The sequence below is a fragment of the Oncorhynchus mykiss genome, chromosome 16 (genome assembly GCF_013265735.2).
Source record: "Oncorhynchus mykiss isolate Arlee chromosome 16, USDA_OmykA_1.1, whole genome shotgun sequence".
NCBI lineage: Eukaryota > Metazoa > Chordata > Actinopteri > Salmoniformes > Salmonidae > Oncorhynchus > Oncorhynchus mykiss.
Genome location: NC_048580.1, coordinates 11922938 through 11950558, shown reverse-complemented (window position 1 = coordinate 11950558; position 27621 = coordinate 11922938). Strand labels below are relative to the sequence as shown.

The following is a 27621-nucleotide window of genomic DNA, read 5'->3' as shown; positions in this document are numbered from 1 at the left end:
ATCCCCTCTCCTCCTGTATCACCCTCCCCTCCTCTATCCCCTCTCCTCCTGTATCACTGTCCCCTCCTCTATCCCCTCTCCTCCTGTATCACCCTCCCTTCCTCTATCCCCTCTCCTCCTGTATCACCCTCCCCTCCTCTATCCCCTCTCCTCCTCTATTCCCCTCTCCTCCTGTATCACCCTCTTCTCCTGTATCACCCTCCCCTCCTCTATCCCCTCTCCTCCTGTATCACCCTCTCCTCCTCTATTCCCCCCTCCTCCTGTATCACCCTCTCCTCCTCTATTCCCCTCTCCTCCTGTATCACCCTCTCCTCCTCTATTCCCCTCTCCTCCTGTATCACCCTCACCTCCTGTATCACCGTCCCCTCCTCTATCACCCTCCCCTCCTCTATTCCCCTCTCCTCCTGTATCACCCTCTCCTCCTGTATCACCCTCTCCTCATCTATTCCCCTCTCCTCCTGTAATACCCTCTCCTCCTCTATTCCCCTCTCCTCCTGTATCACCCTCCCTTCCTCTATGCCCTCTCCTCCTTTATCACCCTCTCCTCCTCTATCCCCTCTCCTCCTGTATCACCCTCTCCTCCTCTATCCCCCTCTCCTCCTGTATCACCCTCTCCTCCTCTATTCCCCTCTCCTCCTGTATCACCCTCCCCTCCTCTATCACCCTCCCCTCCTCTATTCCCCTCTCCTCCTGTATCACACTCTCCTACTCTATCCCCTCTCCTCCTGTATCACCCTCCCTCCTCTATCCCCTCTCCTCCTGTATCACCCTCTCCTCCTGTATCACCCTCCCCTCCTCTATTCCCCTCTCCTCCTGTATCACCCTCTCCTCCAGTATCACCCTCCCCTCCTCTATTCCCATCTCCTCCTGTATCACCCTCCCCTCCTCTATTCCCTTCTCCTCCTCTGCATTTCTGTTTCCAAAACTTCTCATTTACCTCCTCCACCCATACTCCTGAACTTCCCCTCAATACTCCTGAACCTCCTCCCCTCAATACTCCTGAACCTCCCCTCCATACTCCTGAACCTCCCCTCTTTGCTCCTGAACCTCCTGGCCTCAATACTCCTGAACCTCCCCTCTTTGCTCCTGAACCTCTTCCCCTCAATACTCCTGATTCTCCCCTCTTTGGTCCTTTGACCAATCAGATCAGCTCTTTTAACAATAATTGGGCAAAATATCAAAATTGGGCTGCCTGTGTACATTCAGCGAAATACTTTGTTTCTCCTGTAAGGGCCTCAGGGCTGCCTCGAGTTCCTCCTGCAATGAGACAATGGTTGAGATCCTGTCCGACGCCTGGATAGGTATTTAACATACAGTATCAACTAATACAATTATATGATAAAACAATCTGATGCCCGCCTGCAGTCGATGACGTTGCATACAACCATTGGATGATGCACTGCAACGCCTGCACATCTAAAATCGGACAGGATGTCGAACAATGGGCTTCTTCAACATTTCCAAAAGTAGCAGGGAGCACACTCTGGAAATGTTCTGTACTTGTAGAGCAGGGTGGAGGGCCTAGTGTCTGCAGATTAGAGTTTTTTCTTTTCAATGAAACCCTAGAAAACTAGGTATGGTAAGTTTCTTCCTAATTACTGATCTTAATTCATTCATCAAGTACAAGGGAGGAGAGGAAACCCACAGGCAATCAGACACTGTAGAGTAGATTGTTTAATTGTATGTTGTCCAAGAACAAATCAAATCATAGGGTACTTAAAATATTCACTTTTATATATTCAATTATCCATAAATGAATGTACAGATGTTGTATTCTTAATCTAAACACTAGGTTTCAAATGACAACACGACTGTTTGTAGCGGCATCGACAGACGACTTGTAGAGTCCTACAGAAGGCCCAGGAAGGACAAAATGTCACAAATTTCCCAACTTTATTCAGTTATTTCTCTAAACAGTGTTCAACAGTAGGCCACACATCCTTTCTATGGATTTCAGTCCCAAAACATCTTAAATATCTTTGGGCCATTCTTGTATGGAATCGCCCCAATATCTGATAACACATAGCTAATTAACAGATAAGAGGATTAGAGCCACATCACAAAGATTTGTAGATATGTTGTATTTTTAAGGATGAGATGACGATATTGGGGGATAACTAATACACTTTTATTCAGATGGAGACAGCCACACTCAGACCCTTCTGTAGGAATGTCAAGGATACAAGCTGAGGCTCCACCAAACACAGCAATGTTTAGAGAACGAAACCAAAAAGAGAAGCATATTCAAATTATTTGAGAATATTATTGACTTATACCAGAAACCTGAACCTGTTTTGACTGAGTAAAGCCCTCAAGGACACCTCACACATGTACACCTCACACATATACACCACACACATATACACCACACACATATACACCTCACACATATACACCTCACACATATACACCTCACACATATACACCACACACATATACAACTCACACATATACACACATATACACCTCACACATATACACCATACACACCTCACACATATACACCACACACATATGCAACTCACACATATACACCTCACACATATACACACATATACACCACACACATATACACCACACACATATACACCTCACACATATACACCTCACACATATACACCACACACATATACACCTCACACATATACACCTCACACATATACACCTCACACATATACACCATACACACCTCACACATATACACCACACACATATGCAACTCACACATATACACCTCACACATATACACACATATACACCTCACACATATACACCACACACATATACACCACACACATATACCCATATATACACCACACACATATACACCACACACATATACACCTCACACATATACCCATATATACACCGCACACATATACACCTCACACATATACACCTCACACATATACACCACACACATATACACCACACACATATACCCATATATACACCTCACACATATACACCACACACATATACAACTCACACATATACACCTCACACATATACACACATATACACCTCACACATATACACCACACACATATACACCACACACATATACACCTCACACATATACACCACACACATATACACCACACACATATACACACATATACACCTCACACATATACACCTCACACATATACACCACACACATATACACCACACACATATACCCATATATACACCACACACATATACACCACACACATATACATCTCACACATATACACCTCACACATATACACCACACGCATACTGTATACACCACACACATATACACACATATACACATATATACACACATATACACCACACACATATACACCTCACACATACTGTATACACCTCACACATATACACCACACACATACTGTATACACCACACACATATACACACATATACACATATATACACCACACACATATACACATATACACCACACACATATACACCACACACATATACACCTCACACATATACACCACACACATATACACCACACACATATACACCACACACATATACACCTCACACATATACACCTCACACATATACACCTCACACATATACACCTCACACATATACACCACACACATATACACCACACACATATACACCACACACATATACACCTCACACATATACACCACACACATATACACCACACACATATACATCGCACACGCAGTCATGCAGCTTGCTTTCATCTATCCCACACAGAGTCCAACCTCCCTCCTTAGCTCTCCATACTGTATGCCTTTACACAGCGTTCCTCACTAGAGGGTGGTAAAGACTCTTGAATGCTCTCTCACACACAACCAGGATGTGGGCAGGTAGTAGGTCACAGTATTTAGAGCAGAGTGTGGACTATAGATAGTAGCATAGACTTAGACACACAGTAATGAACTGTCACTTCACGCACGCACGCACACACACACACACACACACACACACACACACACACACACACACACACACACAGTCCTATTCCCCTCTATGTTGTGTGTGCACGCCTGTGTTGGGGTACTGCACTCCCTGAGCCCCTAGGCTGATTGATCACCATGTCCTAGGAAAAAAGAAAGAGGAGGGAGAGAGAATGGAGAGGAGGAAAGTGGGGTAAACTAGGGGAGAGAACGAGAGGAGGAAAGTGGGGTAAGCTAGTGAGAGAGAGAGAGCGAGAGGATGAAAGTGGGGTAAGCTAGGGGGAGGAAGAGAGAGAGAGAGAGAGAGGATGAAAGTGGGGTAAGCTAGGGGGAGGGAGATAGAGAGGGGGGGTGAAAGTGGGGTAAACTAGGGAGGAAGAGATAGAGAGGAGGAAAGTGGAGTAAGCTATGGAGAGAAAGAGAGGGAGGGAGAGAGGATGAGGAAAGTGGGGTAAGCTATGGAGAGAGAGGAGGAAAGTGGGGTAAGCTATGGAGAGAAAGGAGGAAAGTGGGGTAAGCTATAGAGAGAGAGAGGAGGAAAGTGGAGTAAGCTATGGAGAGAGAGGAGGAAAGTGGAGTAAGCTATGGAGAGAGAAGAGGAAAGTGGGGTAAGCTATGGAGAGAGAGGAGGAAAGTGGGGTAAGCTATGGATAGAGGGAGAGAGAGAGAGAGAGAGAGAGAGAGAGAGAGAGAGAGAGAGAGAGAGAGAGAGAGAGAGAGTGGGGTAAGCTAGGAGGAGAAAGGGAGAGGAAAGCACCAGCCCAGCATCCTCCAGCCCAGCATCCTCCAGCCCCAGTCCAGCATCCTCCAGCCCCAGCCCAGCGTCCTCCAGCCCCAGTCCAGCATCCTCCAGCCCCAGCCCAGCATCCTCCAGCCCCAGCCCAGCATCCTCCAGCCCCGCATCCTCCAGCCCTAGCCCAGCATCCTCCAGCCCCAGCCCAGCATCCTCCAGCCCCATTCCAGCATCCTCCAGCCCCAGCCCAGCATCCTCCAGCCCAGCATCCTCCAGCCACAGTCCAGCATCCTCCAGCCCTGGCCCTTTTAATTTGCTGTGATTGAGAACAAGATCCACAATGACAAAAGCCTATCCTAAAGCAAGACAACTCAATATGACACAGCGAGACACACACACACACACACACACAGTCTAATAACCTCATCTGATGCATTATTGATGTGATGAAAACATGACAGTGGCATTAAAGGGGTAACCTGCAGTTTCTACATACATTTTTGTACATAAATTAACATTGATTGTTGAACAATGTAACTTAGAAATGCCTTATGAGCTTTGTTCAACTGTCGTACCCCATCACCCCGAAATATATATATTTTTACTCATGTGTTTGTAAACAATGCAATTGTAAACAAACACTGTAGGGTTTAAACTATAATTTTTATCTCATGGATGGTCAGTCCTTGCAACCATAGCTCTGTCTATGAATTTGAGAGTGGTAACATTTCTCCATCCCCATAGCTGTGTACTAAAATAGTTGGCGATGTGGCCGCTTTGTTGTTGTTTCAACTACAGCTTGCCCTTTAAGTCAAACGGTAAAACAGTGTTTGAGTTAGTTTTGCATGGCCCGGTGCCCTGGGTGGGTGGAGTTTGCTCATTTTAGACCATTCCATTGGCCCTTAAGTGAAATCTCCACCCACCCGGGGCCATTCCAAACAAACTCCACCAGTATGACATTCTCCCCCTCTCTGCTGAACCCAACTGAAATCTCTTTCCTCGTCTCTTTTCTCTCTCTCTTCCTTTTGTCCTTCTCGCAGAGTGTGTAGGGAGGGTGAGGTAAAGGAGTTACTATTACATAAACATTGTAGGAGGAGGAAGAGGAGGCGAGGGCAGGGTCGGCAAGTAGTTGAAGGAGGGGGAGGAAACTGTCATATCTCAGTGCTACACATCTACCTCTGTGTTGGCCGCATCACTACATGATAAGTGTACAACTTGCATGAGTTTCTGAGGTAAACTGGGTCTGTCAGCTTCTCTCTCTCTGACCCCTTTCCTTCTTTCTCTGTATTCCTCAATTGAAGCTCTCCATTAAACTGGACTGTGTCATCTCTACTCTGAATGACTCTTTGGCGTTTATGGTCTCTCCATTGAGACTGCTGAGAGAGCAATGCTACTCAGGAAGCACTCTGACATACACACACCTGATGGTCTGCGGCGAATGCTACATTAAACATTTAGCAAACCACTCTGGGTCCCTGTGACATCATCTCTTAGCACCACTCAGCTTCAGCATTAATAGTATGGATAATGTCTCTGATAACGATAACGTCTCTCACACTCTCGCTCTCATTCTGATTCACTGGGCTAGAGCGGTCTCCTGTCAGAGCAGACACATTGATTTATATATATATATTGATCGCAGGTTAAATGTGTGTGTGCGTGCTAGTGTGTGTGCGTTTGTGTGAATGAGGAGAGGAATTCCTGTTGCTTATTGAGTAGGTCTCAAGATCCTAAGACCGTGCTGCCATCGGGATCTCATTAGAACCATTGACCACAGCTAGGCCAATGTGTACACCTACAACTGTCCCGAATCCTGACACTGTCAATAATAGTTGCATGCAAAATGTGTTTGGAAACCTCACAAACTACTTTCATATCACCCCAAAATGATTTTACAAATACAAAGATACAGAGCGCTGTTTTAACAGATTCCCACGGGGGTTCTTTGTGCGTTTCCCTGAAATATGACACTTCCTGAGCTAATGGAAACTCGCAAGGTAACACACCAAAAATGTTGTCTCAAAGCCATAGCTGCGGGAAGTATACTGAACAAATACATAAATGCAACATTGGTCCCATGCTTCATGAGCTGAAAAAAAAATCCCAGAAATGTCCCATAATGCACAAAAAGCTTATTTCTCTCAAATTTTGTCCACATATTTGTTTACATCCCTGTTAGTGAGCAATTATCCTTTGCCAAGATAATTCCTACACCTGACAGGTGTGGCAAGACACTCATTCCACAGGCACACCTTGTGCTAGGGACAATATAAGACCACACTAAAATGTGCAGTTTTGTCAAACAACACAATGCCACAGATGTCTCAAGTTTTCATAGTCACTCAAACCATTTCCCACTTTTCCCGTTTATATTATCTTTATTATCATCTTCTACTTCACCAGATCATCCAGAAGTCTTGTGCAATCCCCCACCCCCTATTTATTCAGAATATGCTCCACTTTCTTCCTTTTTCCTTGTCCACCATCTTACCGCGTCTCAGCTCGTCACCAACCACTCAGACACTTAGGTCCGGTTCTAGTGCTCCACCGTTCACGCCAGAAATGAACTTGCAAACAGCCAGAGCTTCAGTAGTGGCTGGCTGGCTTCTTCTTCTTAGTTGTAAGGACTCAGATTGGAAATCTGCCCGTTTAATAAATACCTGACCATAGAGTACTCCTGCCATGGGTGCCATCTGTCATCACGTGACCATAGAGGTGGGTAGAGGGAGATAACCAATCAGGGAATTCTGTACTGCTGGAATAGTTCTCATGGCCTAACCTTTTGTTGATAGTATGACCGTCTGTAGATCATCTATATGGGAATATCCAAATACATTTTGACCGCACAGAAACCGAGGTTGAAGTCTAGTTTTGTATTTTCTTTGAGTTTGTGCCATGTTAGCTGTATTTTTGTCCTGCGCTGTAAAATGACTATGGCATGGAACTCCACATGTTTTTGTAAAATCAACCTGGGCCCATTTTTTTTTTTTTTACAAAACTTTGAATCTGGATCAGAATCATCTGGATTCTGTAATCCTGTTTTTTGCTATCCAGGATCCGATCGATCTGGTTGTTATTTAGCTGTTTGTCTGTGAAAAATGAGCAGATAGGATCATTCTGATCCAGATGCTTTGAACTGGCCTACACAGCTATCTACTTGATAGGTTGTGTTATTACTTCTACATTGTCATAGGGGAACAAAGATAAGGAAACTATACCTTAATTAAAGTAAGAGAAAAAAATAGAGCCTGCATATCACTTATAATTAAGTAGCAGCATTTAATTGACACGTCGCAATGTAACAACTGACCACATAGCTAGGATCAATGAAACATAATAAACCTTTGGTTGTCAGATTGACTTTAGTGGCATTGACATTTCTTGGTTTCACTTTTCTAAATCCACCCTGAATCCATCCTTCCAGTGGGATAAAGATAATCCACATTTTCATCACAAAAACCATCTTCATAATCACTACCTTTGACTTTCGAAAAACACAAAAATGAAATTTGATCCTGATTAAAGGTCAGATTAGATGACCAAATCCTTATCCCGATCTGTAGGACCGGAATCAAAATTTCCAAAATCACATAACTTGCTGCCTCCGCTGTTTTGCTTTCAAGCCAAGCCTACTGCTGGACCAACCCTACATGATGGTGAGTCAGTGTGCAATAAAGGCTTTGCTTCATCCCTTGCATGGATGATCAACAGAATAGATGAGAATAATGTAATCTTTTTTGGAGGGGGGTGGGGTGGGGGGGCTCCTGGATTGGACAGGTGAAGACTACAGGCCAGGAGTGTTCAGTTCTTACCTTACCTTATGAGGTCCGGAGCCTGCTGGTTTTCTGTTCTACTGCATATTTATTGCACACACCTGGTATCCCAGGTCTAAATCAATCCCTGATTAGATGGGAACAATGGGAAAACTCAGTGAAACCGGCTTCCAGGTCCAGAGTTGAGTTTGAGGGTTGTAGATAATGGCCACCCAGTGAACAAAATTATGTTGAAATTAGGTTCATTTTGGGTTTTGAATGAAAGTCGAAAATATGTCTTTTCTGGATATTGAAAAGACGTCATTTACAGAAGTTGAAAATACGTATTTCACGGACGTTATAAAGACAACCTTATTTCTACAGCCAAATTTCAATCCGTATATGCATTCACTTATATCTTCATGTCAATGAAGAAAGCATGATCAAATAAAACATTTTTTTATTGAAATAGGAAAATAAAGAAAAATGAAGATTGCAGTATGGATTATATATTATATGTATTATTCCTCCTGTCACATTCACTTACAGTGCCTTCGGAAAGAGTTCAGACCCATGAACCTTTTCCACATTTTGTTACAGCCTTATTCTAAAATAGATGTAAATGTTTTTTCCCCCTCTTCAATCTACACACAATACCCCATTGTGACAAAGCAAAAACAGTTGACATTTTTGCAAATGTATTAAAAATAATAAACTGATATCACATTTACATAACTATTCAGGTCTTATACTCAGTACTTTGTTGATCTACCTTGGTCAGAGATTACAGCCTTGAGTATGACACTACAAGCTTGGCACACCTGTATTTGGGGGAGTTTCTCCCATTATTCTCTGCAGATCTCCTCAAGCTCTGTCAGGTTGGATGGGGAGCATCACAGCACAGCTATTTTTCAGGTCGGGTTGAAGTCCAGGCTCTGGCTGAACCACTCAAGGACATTCAGAGACTTGGCCCCGAAGCCACTCCTGCGTTGTCTTGGCTGTGTGCTTAGGGTCGTTGTCCTGTTGGAAGGTGAACCTTCGCCCCAGTCTGACGTCCTGAGCGCTCTGGAGCAGGTTTTCATCAAGGATCTCGCTGTACTTTGCACCCTTCATCTTTCCATCGATCCTGACTAGTCTCCCAGTCCCTGAACAACATCCCCACAGCATGATGCTGCCACCACCATGCTTCACCGTAGGAATGGTATTGGCCAGATGATGAGTGGTGACTGGTTTCCTCCAGACATGACTCTTGGCATTCAGGCCAAAGACTTCAATCTTGGTTTCATCAGACCAGAGAACCTTGTTTCTCCTGGTCTGAGTCATTTAGAAAACTCCAAGCGGGCTGTCATATGCCTTTTACTGAGGAGAGGCTTCCGTCTGGCCAATCTACCATTGGTGGAGTGCTGCAGAGATGGTTGTCCTTCTGGAAGGTTCTCTCATCTCCACAGAGGAACTTTGGATCTCTGTCAGAGTGACCATTTGGTTCTTGGTCACCTCCCTTACCAAGGCCCTTCTCCCCCGATTGCTCAGTTTATGCCGGGAGACCACCTCTATGAAGAGTCTGTGGTTCTAAACATCTTCCATTTAAGAATGATGAAGGCCATTGTTCTTGGGGACCTTCAATGCTGCAGACATTTTTGGTACCCTTCCCAGATCTGTGCCTCCACACAATCCGGTCTCGGGGCTCTACGAACAATTCCTTATTCCTCATGGCTTGGTTTTTGCACTGTGGGACCTTATAGACAGGTGTGTGCCTTTCCAAATTATGTCCAATCAATTAAATTTACCACAGGTGGACTCCAATTAAGTTGTAGAAACATTTCAAGGATGATCAATGGAAACAGAATGCACCTGAGCTCAATTTCAAGGCTCATAGCAAAGGGTCTAAATACTTATGTTATACATTTTTTTATGCATTTGCAAAAGCTTCTAAAAACCTTTTTTCGCTTTGTCATTATGGGGTATAATGTGTAGATTAATGAGGGGGAAAAAATTATTGTATGCATTTTAGAATGAGGCTGTAATGTAACAAAATGTGGAAAAGGTGAAAGTGTATGAATACCTTCGTAATACATTGTATGTCAGCTTTTTCAAACTCTTTGGAACAGACAGAGACCATAAATAAAGTTTCCAGACCTACAGACCTACAGAAAAAGCAATAGAAAACTTCCAACTACAATAGAATTCACAGTAACGGTTACAGGAAAGTTGTTATTGCTATGATTGTGATATGTGGTTGTTTATCTACCTTGGTTTCATATACTGACTGTAAATTGCTCTGTAAAGGCGTGTCTGCTATAAACCCCAAATGTAAATGTAAACAGGAACATTTGCAACGCATGCTGGGTATTATTATAATTAGCTCCACCCTCAAACAAGACCAAATTTGGTCTGTCTCGACGTCAATCTCATAAATTTGGACCGCGTTTTACAGTAGATTACAGTTTAGTTCAGCAGAGTATAGTACAGTACAGTATATTATACTGCAATACACTAATACTCTACATTACTGTGCTGAACTCTGCTATACTGTACTGTCTTAACTTGTGAAACATAGACATCTATGAATGGTTCAGATTTGGTCTGGACAAAACAAAGTACATCTGTGGATGTTGAAATCAAGGCCAGAGTGGACGGACCAAATTTCAACATCCATGAACTTCGACGTTTTGACGGTGGTCAATGGGCAGTGTTCCTTTAGGCCACGTTGCTGTCACATATCAACTTATCTCGGTCAGACCAATGACGAATTCAAGACAAGTGAGCAAGGGTTTTTAAAAGTCTTCAAACAGAATCAGTACAAAAGTTGTTTTCCGCTGATTCACACCGAATAATACTGCTACCCCGCGCTGATGACATGACTGCTCAAAAATTCTGCTCAAGTCTCGCGTGGTTCTCTCTGCTCTTCCCCGGTCTCTCTCCGCCTCTGCCAACCCCTCCAGTCTCTCTGTCCCAGCCTGTCAGTGCCGTAGCTAGTATCGGAGGTTAACAATCCTCCCCTAGACCCAGAGAGCGACCCAGCCTGCCGTGAACCTGACCGAGGCTTGGAGCCCACTCTCAGCCATGGCTACTACTATCGTTACCTCCACCCGCTTTACAGACGAATACCAACTCTACGAGGAGCTCGGGAAGTAAGCGACTGTCGTCATTAGCTAGCCTTTTGCTACTGCTCTGCCTTTCCGTCTGTCTTTCCTTCTTCTCCCCCACCCCGCACGCGACTCGCTCCTTCTTTAGCCAGCCAGCTATCTGGGATAGCTTGATCATATTGTCTTTATCTGGTTGTTGACTAAATGCAGCTATATTGCGTGTCGTAGGTTATAGGGACAGAGTTTACAGCGTATTTATTTCCTGCACCCTGTCTGTAAAATGCGATAGCACAGCTAGCAATGTCTACTAGTGTGTCAACGCCTTGTCTTTCCGTCTGCTGAATTAGTCAGGCAGGAAGCGTTTGAGCGAAAGCACTCTGACATTTGCTGGCATGGCACGTTGGCAGCCTGCTTGACAGCGCTGAATGTTAGCATGCATGCTAGCTAGTTTAACTGTCTGCTTGTACAATATTAGGCGATTTGTCTCTACTGCAGTTGTGTCGGACGTAGACGATAGTTATAACCCACACCGCCTCCTTCCCAAAGCAGAATTATGTTTGCACATTATGTAAAACGCCACCCGCTTTCACGCAGCAGCCGTTCATAAATGCCATATGTAGCGTTATAAGCCTCTCAGCACAGACTATGCCGCTGTGGCTTAAAAGTGCAGGGGTGATGCTGTTTCTCGGAATCGCGATGGTTTGTTTTTTTCCCCCCCTGAGAGAACCGGGCATCTGTCGGGGGCACGGTCCTCTCTGGACTCTGTAGATGGATGTCTTGTGTTATTATTCCGTTAGCCCCAGACCCTGGGTATAGTCGATGTGTCCAGGGCTTCTCTTATCTCAATGGCATTTTATTGATCCACTGATTGGTTGATCAAAGTGCACACACCTGGGGTGCGTTCTTTAGGGCACAACGTTGTGGACATTTTCAGGTATTAATTTATGTACAACAGAGATGTTTCTCTGACATGTAGTCTACTCTTGTCATTATCAACAAGGGTGTAGTGATATAGGGGGAACAATCAGTGTTTCTTGAACTAGTAACTCAGCAGTTACAGGGAAAGGCAAATACTATTTTATTAATATACACTGAGTTCACAAAACATTAGGAACACCTGCTCTCATGACAGGCTGACCAGGTGAAAGCTATGATCCCTTATTGATGTCCCCTGTTAAATCCACTTCAATCAGTGTAGATGAAGGGGAAGAGACATGTTAAAGAAGGATTTTTAAGCCTTGAGACAATTGAGACATGGATTGTGTATGTGTGCCGTTGAGGGTGAATTGGCAAGACAAAATATTTAAGTGCCTTTGAACGGGGTATGGTGGTAGTTGCCAGGCACACTGGTTTGAGTGTCAAGAACAGCAACGCTGCTGGGTTTTTCACGCTCAACAGTTTCCTGTGTGTATCAAGAATGGCCCACTACCCAAAGGAAGTCCAGCCAACTTGACAACTGTGGGGAGCATTGGAGTCAACATGGGCCAACATCCCTGTGGAATGCTTTTGACACTTTGTAGAGTCCATGGCCCGAACAATTGAGGCTGTTTTGGGTGCAAGTCAATATTATGAAAGGTGTTCCTAATGTTTTGTAGACTGTTTATATAACATGCCATTTAGGAGACACTTACAGTGTTGTTTTTAATCATTTTCTCATGGGTGGCCCCAGCAGGAATCAAACCCACATTCCTGGTGTTGCAATCATCATGCTATACCAACAGATCTACGCAGTTACTGTAGCAGTGGGCTAGTGCCAGTGAGCTAGGAGAGGAGTTTAACTCTCTGTCCTCTAGTTTAGGTGTGGCCACCCCCCCTGGAGGGCTACTGGCTCACGCCTGCAGGGTTTAGCCTAGTTTCAGCTCTGCTCTAACACACCTGTTAAATCTAAGGCTTTGATTCGCTGTGTGATCGAGCAGGGCTGGTCCAAAAGCATGCTCCGCCAATAGCCGTAGGAGAGGGTTGGTCATCCCAGCTGTATTGTACATACAGTGGTAGCTAGCCTAAAGGCTATACTACAGCAGATCTAATCCTGGTCTCCTGTACGACTGGTTTTCTCTACAAGGTCTGCTTAGTGGTTCATTGATTTACGAGGGGAAGGAAGATAACCAGCGGTGCTGTGCTTGTATTTGAGAAGAGGAGCTCTGTAATCTGGGTGTCCTTAATTACGGCAGACTGTCATCGTTTCAGGTGTATGACTCCATGCTATGCATCGGGGCGGCAGGGTAGCCTAGTGGTTAGAGCGTTGGACTAGTAACCGGAAGGTTGCGAGTTCAAATCCCCGAGCTGACAAGGTACAAGTCGGTCGTTCTGCCCCTGAACACACTGTTCCTAGGCCGTCATTGAAAATAAGAATTTGTTCTTAACTGACTTGCCCTGCTCGATCACACACGCAAAGCCTTAGATTTAACAGGTGTGTTAGAGCAGAGCAGTTAAATAAAGGTAAAAAAAATAATAATAATCAGTGTTGACGGTATGGCCAACGCGTGTGTGTGCGCCAGTGTGTGTTGCCCTGCGTGTTTGTTGCAAAAAAAAATCCCACAACCCAGAACTGACCGTTGCTTTCCTTGTTTCCAGGGGAGCGTTTTCAGTGGTGCGAAGATGTGTGAAGAAGTCATCAGGTCAGGAGTTTGCCGCCAAAATCATCAACACCAAGAAACTCTCCGCCAGAGGTACAGTAACACACACACACACAGAGGGAAAGCGGTGCGTCACTGCTAAATGCATATAGCGGAAGCACTGCTATGATCTGTTGTACAGACCTGTGTGTCACATGTCAAATTGGGGCTTTGGTGATATGGCCAAAATATCTTTGACTGTATTTGACTGTATTTTGTGTTTCTGAATAATGAAAGTTGTCAATCTGTTTTGTGCATAATCCTTGAATGACAACAAATTAATTTTGTGATCCGTTGTGATGGTGTTATACTCGCCTAAACTAGGACAAAACTGACACTAAAGTAGTCCATTTTGAAGCACTTTTCATTTGATTTAGCATTGTTGGGAAGAGCCTGTAAGTATTTCACTGTTAGTCTACATCTGTTTAAGAAGCATGTGACAAATAACATTTGATTTGTATCAAAATATTGTTATAGATGGTCAAAAATCTATACCAGTATTAGCGATACATTGCCCAGCCCCTAAGTCAGATATGTAGAGCTCTGCTTTCCAAGCACGGCGGTCCTCAACATTATACATCGGGTAGGGCCTTTTCTTTCATTAATAACGAGGGTATGGGCTGGGCTCGGGTATCATTTTCAAAAATGACAACAAAAGAAACGTGTGTGTGTGTGTGTGTGTGTGTGTGTGTGTGGTGGTGGTTGATGATGCTTGCTAGCTAGCTAGTTGCACTCGCAATGGATACGGAGGAAGTGAAACACAAAACTCCAGAGTAGAGCTTGTAAAAATCCACAAATGAAGTGGAAAAGGCTGGCATGTGGAAATCTAGTTGTGACCGTTGAAACTAAGATGCCCACTGGACATGTGAAGTGTCGAGCCTGCCTTGCGATTTTGAAGTACGACAGCAAGCGAACTGGCACCTCTTTCCAGCGCCACATTGACACGAGGATGCAGCGGCCGCCTCACAACAGGAGCAGGTACCAGTCCGCAACCGAGCATGACATTGTTTCTCTCTCGCCCCAAAACATTTACCGCCCAAAGTCAAATCAGAAATCACAAGTGTGTTGCTTTCTGTTGCAAAGATATTATGTCCTTCCACACAGTTCAAGGCACGGTGTTTGTTGATATATCTAAAGAGCTAATAAATGTGTGGCTAGTCATGGCCGCATCTCTGACACTGTGCTCCCAGACCCCACAACCATATCACGGAGATGCCACAAAATGGCACTCATAAAGAGGATTGAAGTGGTCAGCGATATCAACAATGCAATAGCTGATATAAACTTGGGATGATCACAGATATGTGGACTGACGATTACCGCAAGATAAACAACATGGCAATAACCTGCCCGACATTACCCTCGAGTTTTAGCTGAAAAGCCGAGTGCTAGCTACAGCAACGTTCCGCCCAGAAGATGCCAAGACAGCTGTGCTTTGTTTCGATCCAGCTGTGCTGAAAAGTTGTCTGGGTAAAGGACCAGGGATCGAATATGATCGCTGCGCCCTACCGACGGCTTGACTTCTAGGATCACGTGTACAACACCGTGCTAAAATACGCACTTGACAATGCTGAGCTGGAAGATGCGGTTCCAGGGGTGGCAGACGCTTTGCTTGCAGCCAAGTCATTGGTAAGATTTGTAAAGAAATCGACCTTGCAGCCCACTTGTCAAAGGTCGTGTCTACACTTGACACATACATGTGACTTCTGCTGTCAGAATACGAAGATGGCATTGTAAAGACCGGTCTAGACACAGTAAAGTGTCTCTTTAGTGTGATTGTGTTCAGATCTGTCTGACCACTTCAGAAAGTGGTGAGACAGGCTGCCACCCTGTAGGCACGGACACCCCCCACCCCCCCACCAGGTTTTCTCCTGTGGGCAGATTCTGCGTGAAGACTGAAGAATCTGCCGGGACTGAATGGGATGCGTGAGATAACAAGCTCCAGTAGTTGCAGTCTTTTATTTATTTTTCAACACTGATTATATGGACGAACCAGGATTGGGCGAAGGCGGTGGTTAAACTGCTTTGCTTCCGAGTGCTTCACAACTCCTATTCATTTGGAGTGTTAAGGTTATGACCATATAGTTAAACTTGTCTTAACTTGAGGAGTCCTGTTATTGTTGCCTAAGTTCTGTGGGTGAAATTTGGACTGGAGTGGCAGGCAGAGGAGTTACTTCAAAAGGTAACTGGATTTTTGAGCCTACTGCTTAGGTTGAGGCCTCTCCAAATAGTCAATAGCCTACATTTGATCTAATTGCTTGTTCTGAGTAGCCTACTGAACATGTGTTTGGGGCCGTGAGTCCCAACTAGTTAGTAATATGTTTGGATATTTAACCTGTGCTCAGTGTGCTGGTTCTGAACAGTGCTGATAATAAAATAAAAATTGGCTCTGTAGACATTTAGTCTAACATTACTGGCAACATGTTTGAATACCAGTTGCACATGCGCACTTCGTGTGTATTTTATTTGTTACGTTTTAACCATATCAGCAATGGTTCTTTAAAAAGGGTTTAAACATGTTTTTTTGTCGATATAACTTAAATGCAGAAGACGCATTTAAATTGAATGCGTTCAGCTGTATTACGGACTAGGTATCTAATTCATCAGGTCCTCGATCAGCTTTCTGAATTTCGCAAGAGGCAACAACATCACATTTTTAAGAACATTTTGAAGATGGTTCTACAAACATGGTGCAAGAACTAAAAGCTGATTTCCCTAACTCAGAGACCAAAGGAATTTCCAGAGTCAACCATCCTTGAGACCGGGTGTGGTACCTCGTATGTCTAAAGTTTAGTAATGATGTTTGGTACAGTGGGACGTTTTGTAAAAGGGCTTTATAAATTAAACATAGCAATGTATCAACCTACGTGACATCACAGAGGGCCAACCAACTTCCCGGTAGAGAATGCAGTGATGTCATCGCAGAGGGCCAACCAACTTTCCGGTAGAGAATGCAGTGATGACATCACAGAGGGCCAACCAACTTCCCGGTAGAGAATGCAGTGATGACATCAGAGGGCCAACCAACTTCCCGGTAGAGAATGCAGTGATGACATCACAGAGGGCCAACCAACTTTCCGGTAGAGAATGCAGTGATGACATCACAGAGGGCCAACCAACTTCCCGGTAGAGAATGCAGTGATGACATCACAGAGGGCCAACCAACTTTCCGGTAGAGAATGCAGTGATGACATCACAGAGGGCCAACCAACTTCCCAGTAGAGAATGCAGTGATGACATCACAGAGGGCCAACCAACTTCCCGGTAGAGAATGCAGTGATGACATCACAGAGGGCCAACCAACTTCCCGGTAGAGAATGCAGTGATGACATCACAGAGGGCCAACCAACTTTCCGGTAGAGAATGCAGTGATGACATCAGAGGGCCAACCAACTTCCCGGTAGAGAATGCAGTGATGACATCACAGAGGGCCAACCAACTTCCCGGTAGAGAATGCAGTGATGACATCAGAGGGCTAACCAACTTCCCGGTAGAGAATGCAGTGATGACATCACAGAGGGCCAACCAACTTTCCGGTAGAGAATGCAGTGATGACATCAGAGGGCCAACCAACTTCCCGGTAGAGAATGCAGTGATGAGTACTAGAATTGTCGCCCGTAATAAAGAGCAGTGATTAAAGTAAAATTGTCTCAATTTATTCTAAGGAATTAACAATTAATATGATATTAAAAAAATATGTATATGTAACATTGTCAGAGGTTGTAACGAATTGTTCATATTAACTAACGAATTAAAACAAAAAAATATGGGAATAAGCCAATCAGCACAACAGAATTCTCTTTTGATGAGTCTAATGCATGAAAGGAATATTGTTCACAAATCATATACTGATTGACAAAAAAATATATATAATATACATACATACATACATACATACATACATGTATACAGTTGAAGTCGGAAGTTTAAATACACTTAGGTTGGAGTCATTAAAACTCGTTTTTCAACCACTCCACAAATTATTTCTTAACAAACTATAGTTTTGGCAAGTCAGTTAGGACATCTACTTTGTGCATGACACAAGTCATTTTTCCAACAATTGTTTACGGACAGATTATTTAACTTTATAATTCACTGTATCACAATTCCAGTGGGTCAGAAGTGGATATGTAACATACATTTGAAGGTTGAAGTTTACATACACCTTAGCCAAATGCATTTAAACTCCGTTTTTCACAATTCCTGACATTTAATCCTAGTAAAAATTCAATTTTAGGTCAGTTAGGATCACCACTTTATTTTAAGAATGTGAAATCTCAGAATAATAGTAGAGATTAATTTCAGCTTTTATTTCTTCACATTCCCAGTGGGTCAGAAGTTTACATGCACTCAATTAGTATTTGGTCGCATTGCCTTTAAATTGTTGAACTCGGGTTAAACGTCTCAGGTAGCCTTCCACAAGCTTCCCACAATAAGTTGGTTGAAGTTTGGCCCATTCCTCCTGACGGAGCTGGTGTACTGGAGTCAGGTTTGTAGGCCTCCTTGCTCGCACACGCCTTTTCAGCTCAGCACACACATTTTCTATAGTATTGAGGTCAGGGCTTTGTGATGATCACTCCAATACCTTGACTTTGTTGTCCTTAAGCCATTTACCACAATTTTGGAAGTGTGCTTGGGGTCATTGTCCATTTGGAAGACCTATTTGCAACCACTTCAATATAGCCACATCATTTTCTATTCTCATGATGCCATCTATTTTGTGAAATGCACCAGTCCCTCCTGCAGCAAAGCACCCCCACAACATGATGCTGCTACCCCCGTGCTTCACGGTTGGGATGGTGTTCTTCGGCTTGCAAGTGTCCCTCTTTTTCCTCCAAGCATAACGATGGTCATTATAGCCAAACAGTTCTATTTTTGTTTCATCAGACCAGAGGGCATTTCGCAACAAGGTACGTTCATCTCTTGGAGAATGCGTCTCCTTCCTGAGCGGTATGACGACTGCGTGGTCCCATGGTGTTTATACTTGCGTACTATTGTTTGTACAGATGAACGTGGTACCTTCAGGCGTTTGGAAATTGCTCCCAAGGATGAACCAGACGTATGGAGGTCTACAATTGTTTTTCTGAGGTCTTGGCTGATTTCTTTTGATTTTCCCATGATGTCAAGCAAAGAGGCACAAGGTAGGCCTTGAAATACATCCACAGGTAAACCTCCAATTGACTAAAATGATGTCAATCAGCATATCAGAAGCCATGATATAATTTTCTGGAATTTTCTAAGCTGTTTAAAGGCACAGTAAATTTACCCACTGGAATTGTGATACAGTGAGATAATCAAGTCTGTAAACAAGTCTGTAAACAATTTGTTGAAATAATTACTTATCTTGCACAAAGTAGATGTCCTAAATGACTTGCCAAAAGTTTGTTAACAAATGTGTGGATTGGTTAAAAAACTAGTTTTAATGACTCCATCTTAAGTGTATGTAAACTTCCCGACTTCAACTGTATACATGATCTTAAATTGAGCCGGTTTGCCACATCAGGAAAATAAATGTGGATTATATAATGGCCATTTTTGCAGGGGTTGAAACGTCGAAGTGGAAATGACTAACTTCAGAAGCCTTTTTCAACCTGGAGATACTGTACAAGTAAAACATGTTCTGCATTGCTGTGCAGTCATAACAAGGCCGACTTCAAACTGAAGCAGCCGGCTGGAGGTCTCGGGGAATGACCAGTACACTCATCCGATGTAGCCTAATGATAAGACCAAGCTCCCACTGTGCAGTGGTACTGAATAGACAGCGCCTCGTGTCTGTATTCAGAAACTGCGCGTAAACGATAGATTTAACATGTTATTCGTTGCAATGTGAAATCTATGTTGGTAGTATTTAATAGGGCAGGGCTTGAACCTCACTGGCCTGGCCTGGCCTGGCCTGGGTGGGGCAGGGCTTGAACGTCACTGGCCTGGCCTGGGTGCGGCAGGGCTTGAACGTCATTGGCCTGGCCTGGCCTGGGTGGGGCAGGGCTTGAACGTCATTGGCCTGGCCTGGGTGGGGCGGGGCTTGAACGTCACTGGCCTGGCCTGGGTGGGGCGGGGCTTGAACGTCACTGGCCTGGCCTGGGTGGGGCGGGGCTTGAACGTCACTGGCCTGGCCTGGGTGGGGCGGGGCTTGAACGTCACTGGCCTGGCCTGGGCTTGAACGTCACTGGCCTGGCCTGGGTGGGCCGGGACTTGAACGTCACTGGCCTGGCCTGGGTGGGGCGGGACTTGAACGTCACTGGCCTGGGTGGGGCGGGACTTGAACGTCACGCCCGTGCAGGGCTATCCAGGGGTGCAGCTGATGGGATGTCTTGAGTTGACCATAAGTAGTGTGACGACAAAGTATCTTGTATTTGAACATTTTGTTAAATATTCTGGTGCTGTAGACCAGTAACACCATGTCATTTTGTTAAATATTCTGGTGCTGTAGACCAGTAACACCATGTCATTTTGTTAAATATTCTGGTGCTGTAGACCAGTAACACCATGTCATTTTGTTAAATATTCTGGTGCTGTAGACCAGTAACACCATGTCATTTTGTTAAATATTCTGGTGCTGTAGACCAGTAACACCATGTCATTTTGTTAAATATTCTGGTGCTGTAGACCAGTAACACCATGTCATTTTGTTAAATATTCTGGTGCTGTAGACCAGTAACACCATGTCATTTTGTTAAATATTCTGGTGCTGTAGTCCAGTAACACCATGTCATTTTGTTAAATATTCTGGTGCTGTAGACCAGTAACACCATGTCATTTTGTTAAATATTCTGGTGCTGTAGACCAGTAACACCATGTCATTTTGTTAAATATTCTGGTGCTGTAGACCAGTAACACCATGTCATTTTGTTAAATATTCTGGTGCTGTAGACCAGTAACACCATGTCATTTTGTTAAATATTCTGGTGCTGTAGACCAGTAACACCATGTCATTTTGTTAAATATTCTGGTGCTGTAGACCAGTAACACCATGTCATTTTGTTAAATATTCTGGTGCTGTAGACCAGTAACACCATGTCATTTTGTTAAATATTCTGGTGCTGTAGACCAGTAACACCATGTCATTTTGTTAAATATTCTGGTGCTGTAGACCAGTAACACCATGTCATTTTGTTAAATATTCTGGTGCTGTAGACCAGTAACACCATGTCATTTTGTTAAATATTCTGGTGCTGTAGACCAGTAACACCATGTCATTTTGTTAAATATTCTGGTGCTGTAGACCAGTAACACCATGTCATTTTGTTAAATATTCTGGTGCTGTAGACCAGTAACACCATGTCATTTTGTTAAATATTCTGGTGCTGTAGACCAGTAACACCATGTCATTTTGTTAAATATTCTGGTGCTGTAGACCAGTAACACCATGTCATTTTGTTAAATATTCTGGTGCTGTAGACCAGTACCACCATGTCATTTTGTTAAATATTCTGGTGCTGTAGACCAGTACCACCATGTCATTTTGTTAAATATTCTGGTGCTGTAGACCAGTACCACCATGTCATTTTGTTAAATATTCTGGTGCTGTAGACCAGTAACACCATGTCATTTTGTTAAATATTCTGGTGCTGTAGACCAGTAACACCATGTCATTTTGTTAAATATTCTGGTGCTGTAGACCAGTAACACCATGTCATTTTGTTAAATATTCTGGTGCTGTAGACCAGTAACACCATGTCATTTTGTTAAATATTCTGGTGCTGTAGACCAGTAACACCATGTCATTTTGTTAAATATTCTGGTGCTGTAGACCAGTAACACCATGTCATTTTGTTAAATATTCTGGTGCTGTAGACCAGTAACACCATGTCATTTTGTTAAATATTCTGGTGCTGTAGACCAGTAACACCATGTCATTTTGTTAAATATTCTGGTGCTGTAGACCAGTAACACCATGTCATTTTGTTAAATATTCTGGTGCTGTAGACCAGTAACACCATGTCATTTTGTTAAATATTCTGGTGCTGTAGACCAGTAACACCATGTCATTTTGTTAAATATTCTGGTGCTGTAGACCAGTACCACCATGTCATTTTGTTAAATATTCTGGTGCTGTAGACCAGTAACACCATGTCATTTTGTTAAATATTCTGGTGCTGTAGACCAGTAACACCATGTCATTTTGTTAAATATTCTGGTGCTGTAGACCAGTACCACCATGTCATTTTGTTAAATATTCTGGTGCTGTAGACCAGTAACACCATGTCATTTTGTTAAATATTCTGGTGCTGTAGACCAGTAACACCATGTCATTTTGTTAAATATTCTGGTGCTGTAGACCAGTAACACCATGTCATTTTGTTAAATATTCTGGTGCTGTAGACCAGTAACACCATGTCATTTTGTTAAATATTCTGGTGCTGTAGTCCAGTAACACCATGTCATTTTGTTAAATATTCTGGTGCTGTAGACCAGTAACACCATGTCATTTTGTTAAATATTTTGGTGCTGTAGACCAGTAACACCATGTCATTTTGTTAAATATTCTGGTGCTGTAGACCAGTAACACCATGTCATTTTGTTAAATATTCTGGTGCTGTAGACCAGTAACACCATGTCATTTTGTTAAATATTCTGGTGCTGTAGACCAGTAACACCATGTCATTTTGTTAAATATTCTGGTGCTGTAGACCAGTAACACCATGTCATTTTGTTAAATATTCTGGTGCTGTAGACCAGTAACACCATGTCATTTTGTTAAATATTCTGGTGCTGTAGACCAGTAACACCATGTCATTTTGTTAAATATTCTGGTGCTGTAGACCAGTAACACCATGTCATTTTGTTAAATATTCTGGTGCTGTAGACCAGTAACACCATGTCATTTTGTTAAATATTCTGGTGCTGTAGACCAGTAACACCATGTCATTTTGTTAAATATTCTGGTGCTGTAGACCAGTACCACCATGTCATTTTGTTAAATATTCTGGTGCTGTAGACCAGTACCACCATGTCATTTTGTTAAATATTCTGGTGCTGTAGACCAGTACCACCATGTCATTTTGTTAAATATTCTGGTGCTGTAGACCAGTACCACCATGTCATTTTGTTAAATATTCTGGTGCTGTAGACCAGTACCACCATGTCATTTTGTTAAATATTCTGGTGCTGTAGACCAGTAACACCATGTCATTTTGTTAAATATTCTGGTGCTGTAGACCAGTAACACCATGTCATTTTGTTAAATATTCTGGTGCTGTAGACCAGTAACACCATGTCATTTTGTTAAATATTCTGGTGCTGTAGACCAGTAACACCATGTCATTTTGTTAAATATTCTGGTGCTGTAGACCAGTAACACCATGTCATTTTGTTAAATATTCTGGTGCTGTAGACCAGTAACACCATGTCATTTTGTTAAATATTCTGGTGCTGTAGACCAGTAACACCATGTCATTTTGTTAAATATTCTGGTGCTGTAGACCAGTAACACCATGTCATTTTGTTAAATATTCTGGTGCTGTAGACCAGTACCACCATGTCATTTTGTTAAATATTCTGGTGCTGTAGACCAGTAACACCATGTCATTTTGTTAAATATTCTGGTGCTGTAGACCAGTAACACCATGTCATTTTGTTAAATATTCTGGTGCTGTAGACCAGTAACACCATGTCATTTTGTTAAATATTCTGGTGCTGTAGACCAGTAACACCATGTCATTTTGTTAAATATTCTGGTGCTGTAGACCAGTAACACCATGTCATTTTGTTAAATATTCTGGTGCTGTAGACCAGTAACACCATGTCATTTTGTTAAATATTCTGGTGCTGTAGACCAGTAACACCATGTCATTTTGTTAAATATTCTGGTGCTGTAGACCAGTAACACCATGTCATTTTGTTAAATATTCTGGTGCTGTAGACCAGTAACACCATGTCATTTTGTTAAATATTCTGGTGCTGTAGACCAGTAACACCATGTCATTTTGTTAAATATTCTGGTGCTGTAGACCAGTAACACCATGTCATTTTGTTAAATATTCTGGTGCTGTAGACCAGTAACACCATGTCATTTTGTTAAATATTCTGGTGCTGTAGACCAGTAACACCATGTCATTTTGTTAAATATTCTGGTGCTGTAGACCAGTAACACCATGTCATTTTGTTAAATATTCTGGTGCTGTAGACCAGTACCACCATGTCATTTTGTTAAATATTCTGGTGCTGTAGACCAGTACCACCATGTCATTTTGTTAAATATTCTGGTGCTGTAGACCAGTACCACCATGTCATTTTGTTAAATATTCTGGTGCTGTAGACCAGTAACACCATGTCATTTTGTTAAATATTCTGGTGCTGTAGACCAGTACCACCATGTCATTTTGTTAAATATTCTGGTGCTGTAGACCAGTAACACCATGTCATTTTGTTAAATATTCTGGTGCTGTAGACCAGTAACACCATGTCATTTTGTTAAATATTCTGGTGCTGTAGACCAGTAACACCATGTCATTTTGTTAAATATTCTGGTGCTGTAGACCAGTAACACCATGTCATTTTGTTAAATATTCTGGTGCTGTAGACCAGTAACACCATGTCATTTTGTTAAATATTCTGGTGCTGTAGACCAGTAACACCATGTCATTTTGTTAAATATTCTGGTGCTGTAGACCAGTAACACCATGTCATTTTGTTAAATATTCTGGTGCTGTAGACCAGTAACACCATGTCATTTTGTTAAATATTCTGGTGCTGTAGACCAGTAACACCATGTCATTTTGTTAAATATTCTGGTGCTGTAGACCAGTAACACCATGTCATTTTGTTAAATATTCTGGTGCTGTAGACCAGTAACACCATGTCATTTTGTTAAATATTCTGGTCCTGCAGACCAGTAACACCATGTCATTTTGTTAAATATTCTGGTCCTGCAGACCAGTAACACCATGTCATTTTGTTAAATATTCTGGTGCTGCAGACCAGTAACACCATGTCATTTTGTTAAATATTCTGGTGCTGCAGACCAGTAACACCATGTCATTTTGTTAAATATTCTGGTGCTGCAGACCAGTAACACCATGTCATTTTGTTAAATATTCTGGTGCTGCAGACCAGTAACACCATGTCATTTTGTTAAATATTCTGGTGCTGCAGACCAGTAACACCATGTCATTTTGTTAAATATTCTGGTGCTCTAGACCAGTAACACCATGTCATTTTGTTAAATATTCTGGTGCTGTAGACCAGTAACACCATGTCATTTTGTTAAATATTCTGGTGCTGTAGACCAGTAACACCATGTCATTTTGTTAAATATTCTGGTGCTGTAGACCAGTAACACCATGTCATTTTGTTAAATATTCTGGTGCTGTAGACCAGTAACACCATGTCATTTTGTTAAATATTCTGGTGCTGTAGACCAGTAACACCATGTCATTTTGTTAAATATTCTGGTGCTGTAGACCAGTAACACCATGTCATTTTGTTAAATATTCTGGTGCTGTAGACCAGTAACACCATGTCATTTTGTTAAATATTCTGGTGCTGTAGACCAGTAACACCATGTCATTTTGTTAAATATTCTGGTGCTGTAGACCAGTAACACCATGTCATTTTGTTAAATATTCTGGTGCTGTAGACCAGTAACACCATGTCATTTTGTTAAATATTCTGGTGCTGTAGACCAGTAACACCATGTCATTTTGTTAAATATTCTGGTGCTGTAGACCAGTAACACCATGTCATTTTGTTAAATATTCTGGTGCTGTAGACCAGTAACACCATGTCATTTTGTCTTCTGGAAGTTATTTAGAATAATAATGATTTGATCCATACTCCAGATTTACTTCTGTGTTCTGTGTGGAGGGGGTGGTAGTTGGTGATGTGGTAACTGTTTACGCAGAAAGCCAAGCTCCACTGTGGGCTGTTGTAGGTCTACAGGGCGTGACTGTTCTCAGCATGCAGGCCTCTGCCACACGGTGTGTCTGGGGACTGTGTGCTGCATCTCAGCTCAGAGCTGCCCTCCTCTGCAGTCAACACGCATTCTCTCGCTCGCTCTCCCTCCCTCTTTTTTTTCTCTTCTGTTCTTCTTCGAGCAGTCCTGGCTCTATGCCTGTTCCCTCTCTCCCTCCCACCGTCAGTAGCTAGGAGATTGGTCAGTATTGAGGCTAATCCAGTTAGACTAAATGTATCTCAGCAGGGACCAAGACCCCACAGGATCTCACACACCCCCCTGTTAGCCCCTTTGTGGTGTGGGTGTGTTGTGATAATAGGTATCACTGGGATGGTATTTGGTATTCTGAAGAAGAAGAAGGAAGTTTCAGCAATATCTAGAAGCTTTTTGTGGTAACAGTCAATTATTAAGAGTTGCACAGTACAGCATTAAAGTGTGTGTGTGTGGGCCAAGATGGGAGGGGCTCCGACAGCCTTGCAGTGATCTGTGTCGAGAGAGGGAGAGGAGGAGAGTGTTCAGGGAGGAGGAGGAGGAGGAGGAGGAGGATGAAGAGCGAGACGATTTAGAGAGAGGAGGAGCATTAGAGGAGTACTCATACAGTACACACTGTGTGTGTGTGTGTGTGGTGGCAGTGTGCCTAGTAGGATTTGAGTGTTGTTATTAGCACCATTGGGCCTGTGTGAGCTAGTGCACTACCCCATGGGTAATAAGTATCTGAAAGCGGCGCTAAACACCGTCATAATCTGAGGGGGGCTAGAGTTTGTGTGTGTGTGTGTCGCGTACCTCTCCTTCTCCCCCTGGTGCAACATGGCTGTGGAGCAGATGGCCAATTACAGGACAGTAGGAAGTGCCAGTAATTAATTACCCAGCAGCAATCTCTGCACCATCTACTACCCTTATGAGAAAAAACACATGATTTCACCTGTGACATTTCCACAAGTCTGTGGCCATTTCTCTTTCCCGCTCATAGATCTGGTGGTGTAGCTGCAGTCTAACGAGCAAAGGGTTATTAGTTCAAATCCCTTTTTAAGGCTGAGTCCCAATTGTGGTCACAGTACAAGATTTTACAGTAATTTAAATCTGAACTTTAGGCAAAGTGCAAGAATTTATTCTTGCCAATCTCTATTATGCCAACAGGCCTGGTGGAGCAGCTGGACCGTCAGGTAGCTAGCAACCAAGAGGTTGTGAGTTCAAATGAGGTTGAGTCAGCATACTGTCCTTTAACATTAACGCCTTCATTTAGTTGTAAAAAAAATACAGTAACTAGTTGTATATTTACTGTATTTTCACAGCAACTAGACGACAACCTCCAGAGGACCATGACTGTTGAAATTGAATTAATGTCAATTATACCTTTCAAAGTTAAATATTCTAAATGATATTTGACACCTGGGCTTTCGGCGTGAGCTCGACTGTTGTCCCGTGTACTGTCACATTTATCCAAATAGTGCATTTTCATGAATTCACATTCATTTCACGAGGACGTGTTGTCACGTTAACTTCGCAGTAAATCACACAAAGTTCATGTTGTTTTCACACACACACCACATGCATTGTACACCCGTGCACGCCCCCACACAGGCACACGTCAACAAATAATTGAATGAAT

At 43.0% G+C, this 27621-nt stretch overlaps 1 protein-coding gene across 11 annotated transcripts in view; it reads left to right on the top strand.

Moving 5' to 3' along the window:
* The first annotated feature begins 11155 nt into the window (after positions 1-11155).
* Positions 11156-27621, top strand: part of LOC110491356 (calcium/calmodulin-dependent protein kinase type II subunit gamma) — a 50484-nt gene continuing 34018 nt past the window's right edge. For 3 of the 11 annotated variants that reach the window (XM_036946143.1, XM_036946147.1, XM_036946139.1), the window contains exons 1-2: positions 11164-11549; positions 14079-14173. In XM_036946143.1, the coding sequence (XP_036802038.1) occupies positions 11482-11549; positions 14079-14173 (163 nt within the window). In that variant the 5' untranslated portion in view covers positions 11164-11481. Of the gene's footprint in view, positions 11550-14078; positions 14174-27621 lie in introns of all 11 variants that reach the window. The other 8 variants (XM_036946148.1, XM_036946146.1, XM_036946145.1 and 5 more) reach the window with 5 other exon arrangements.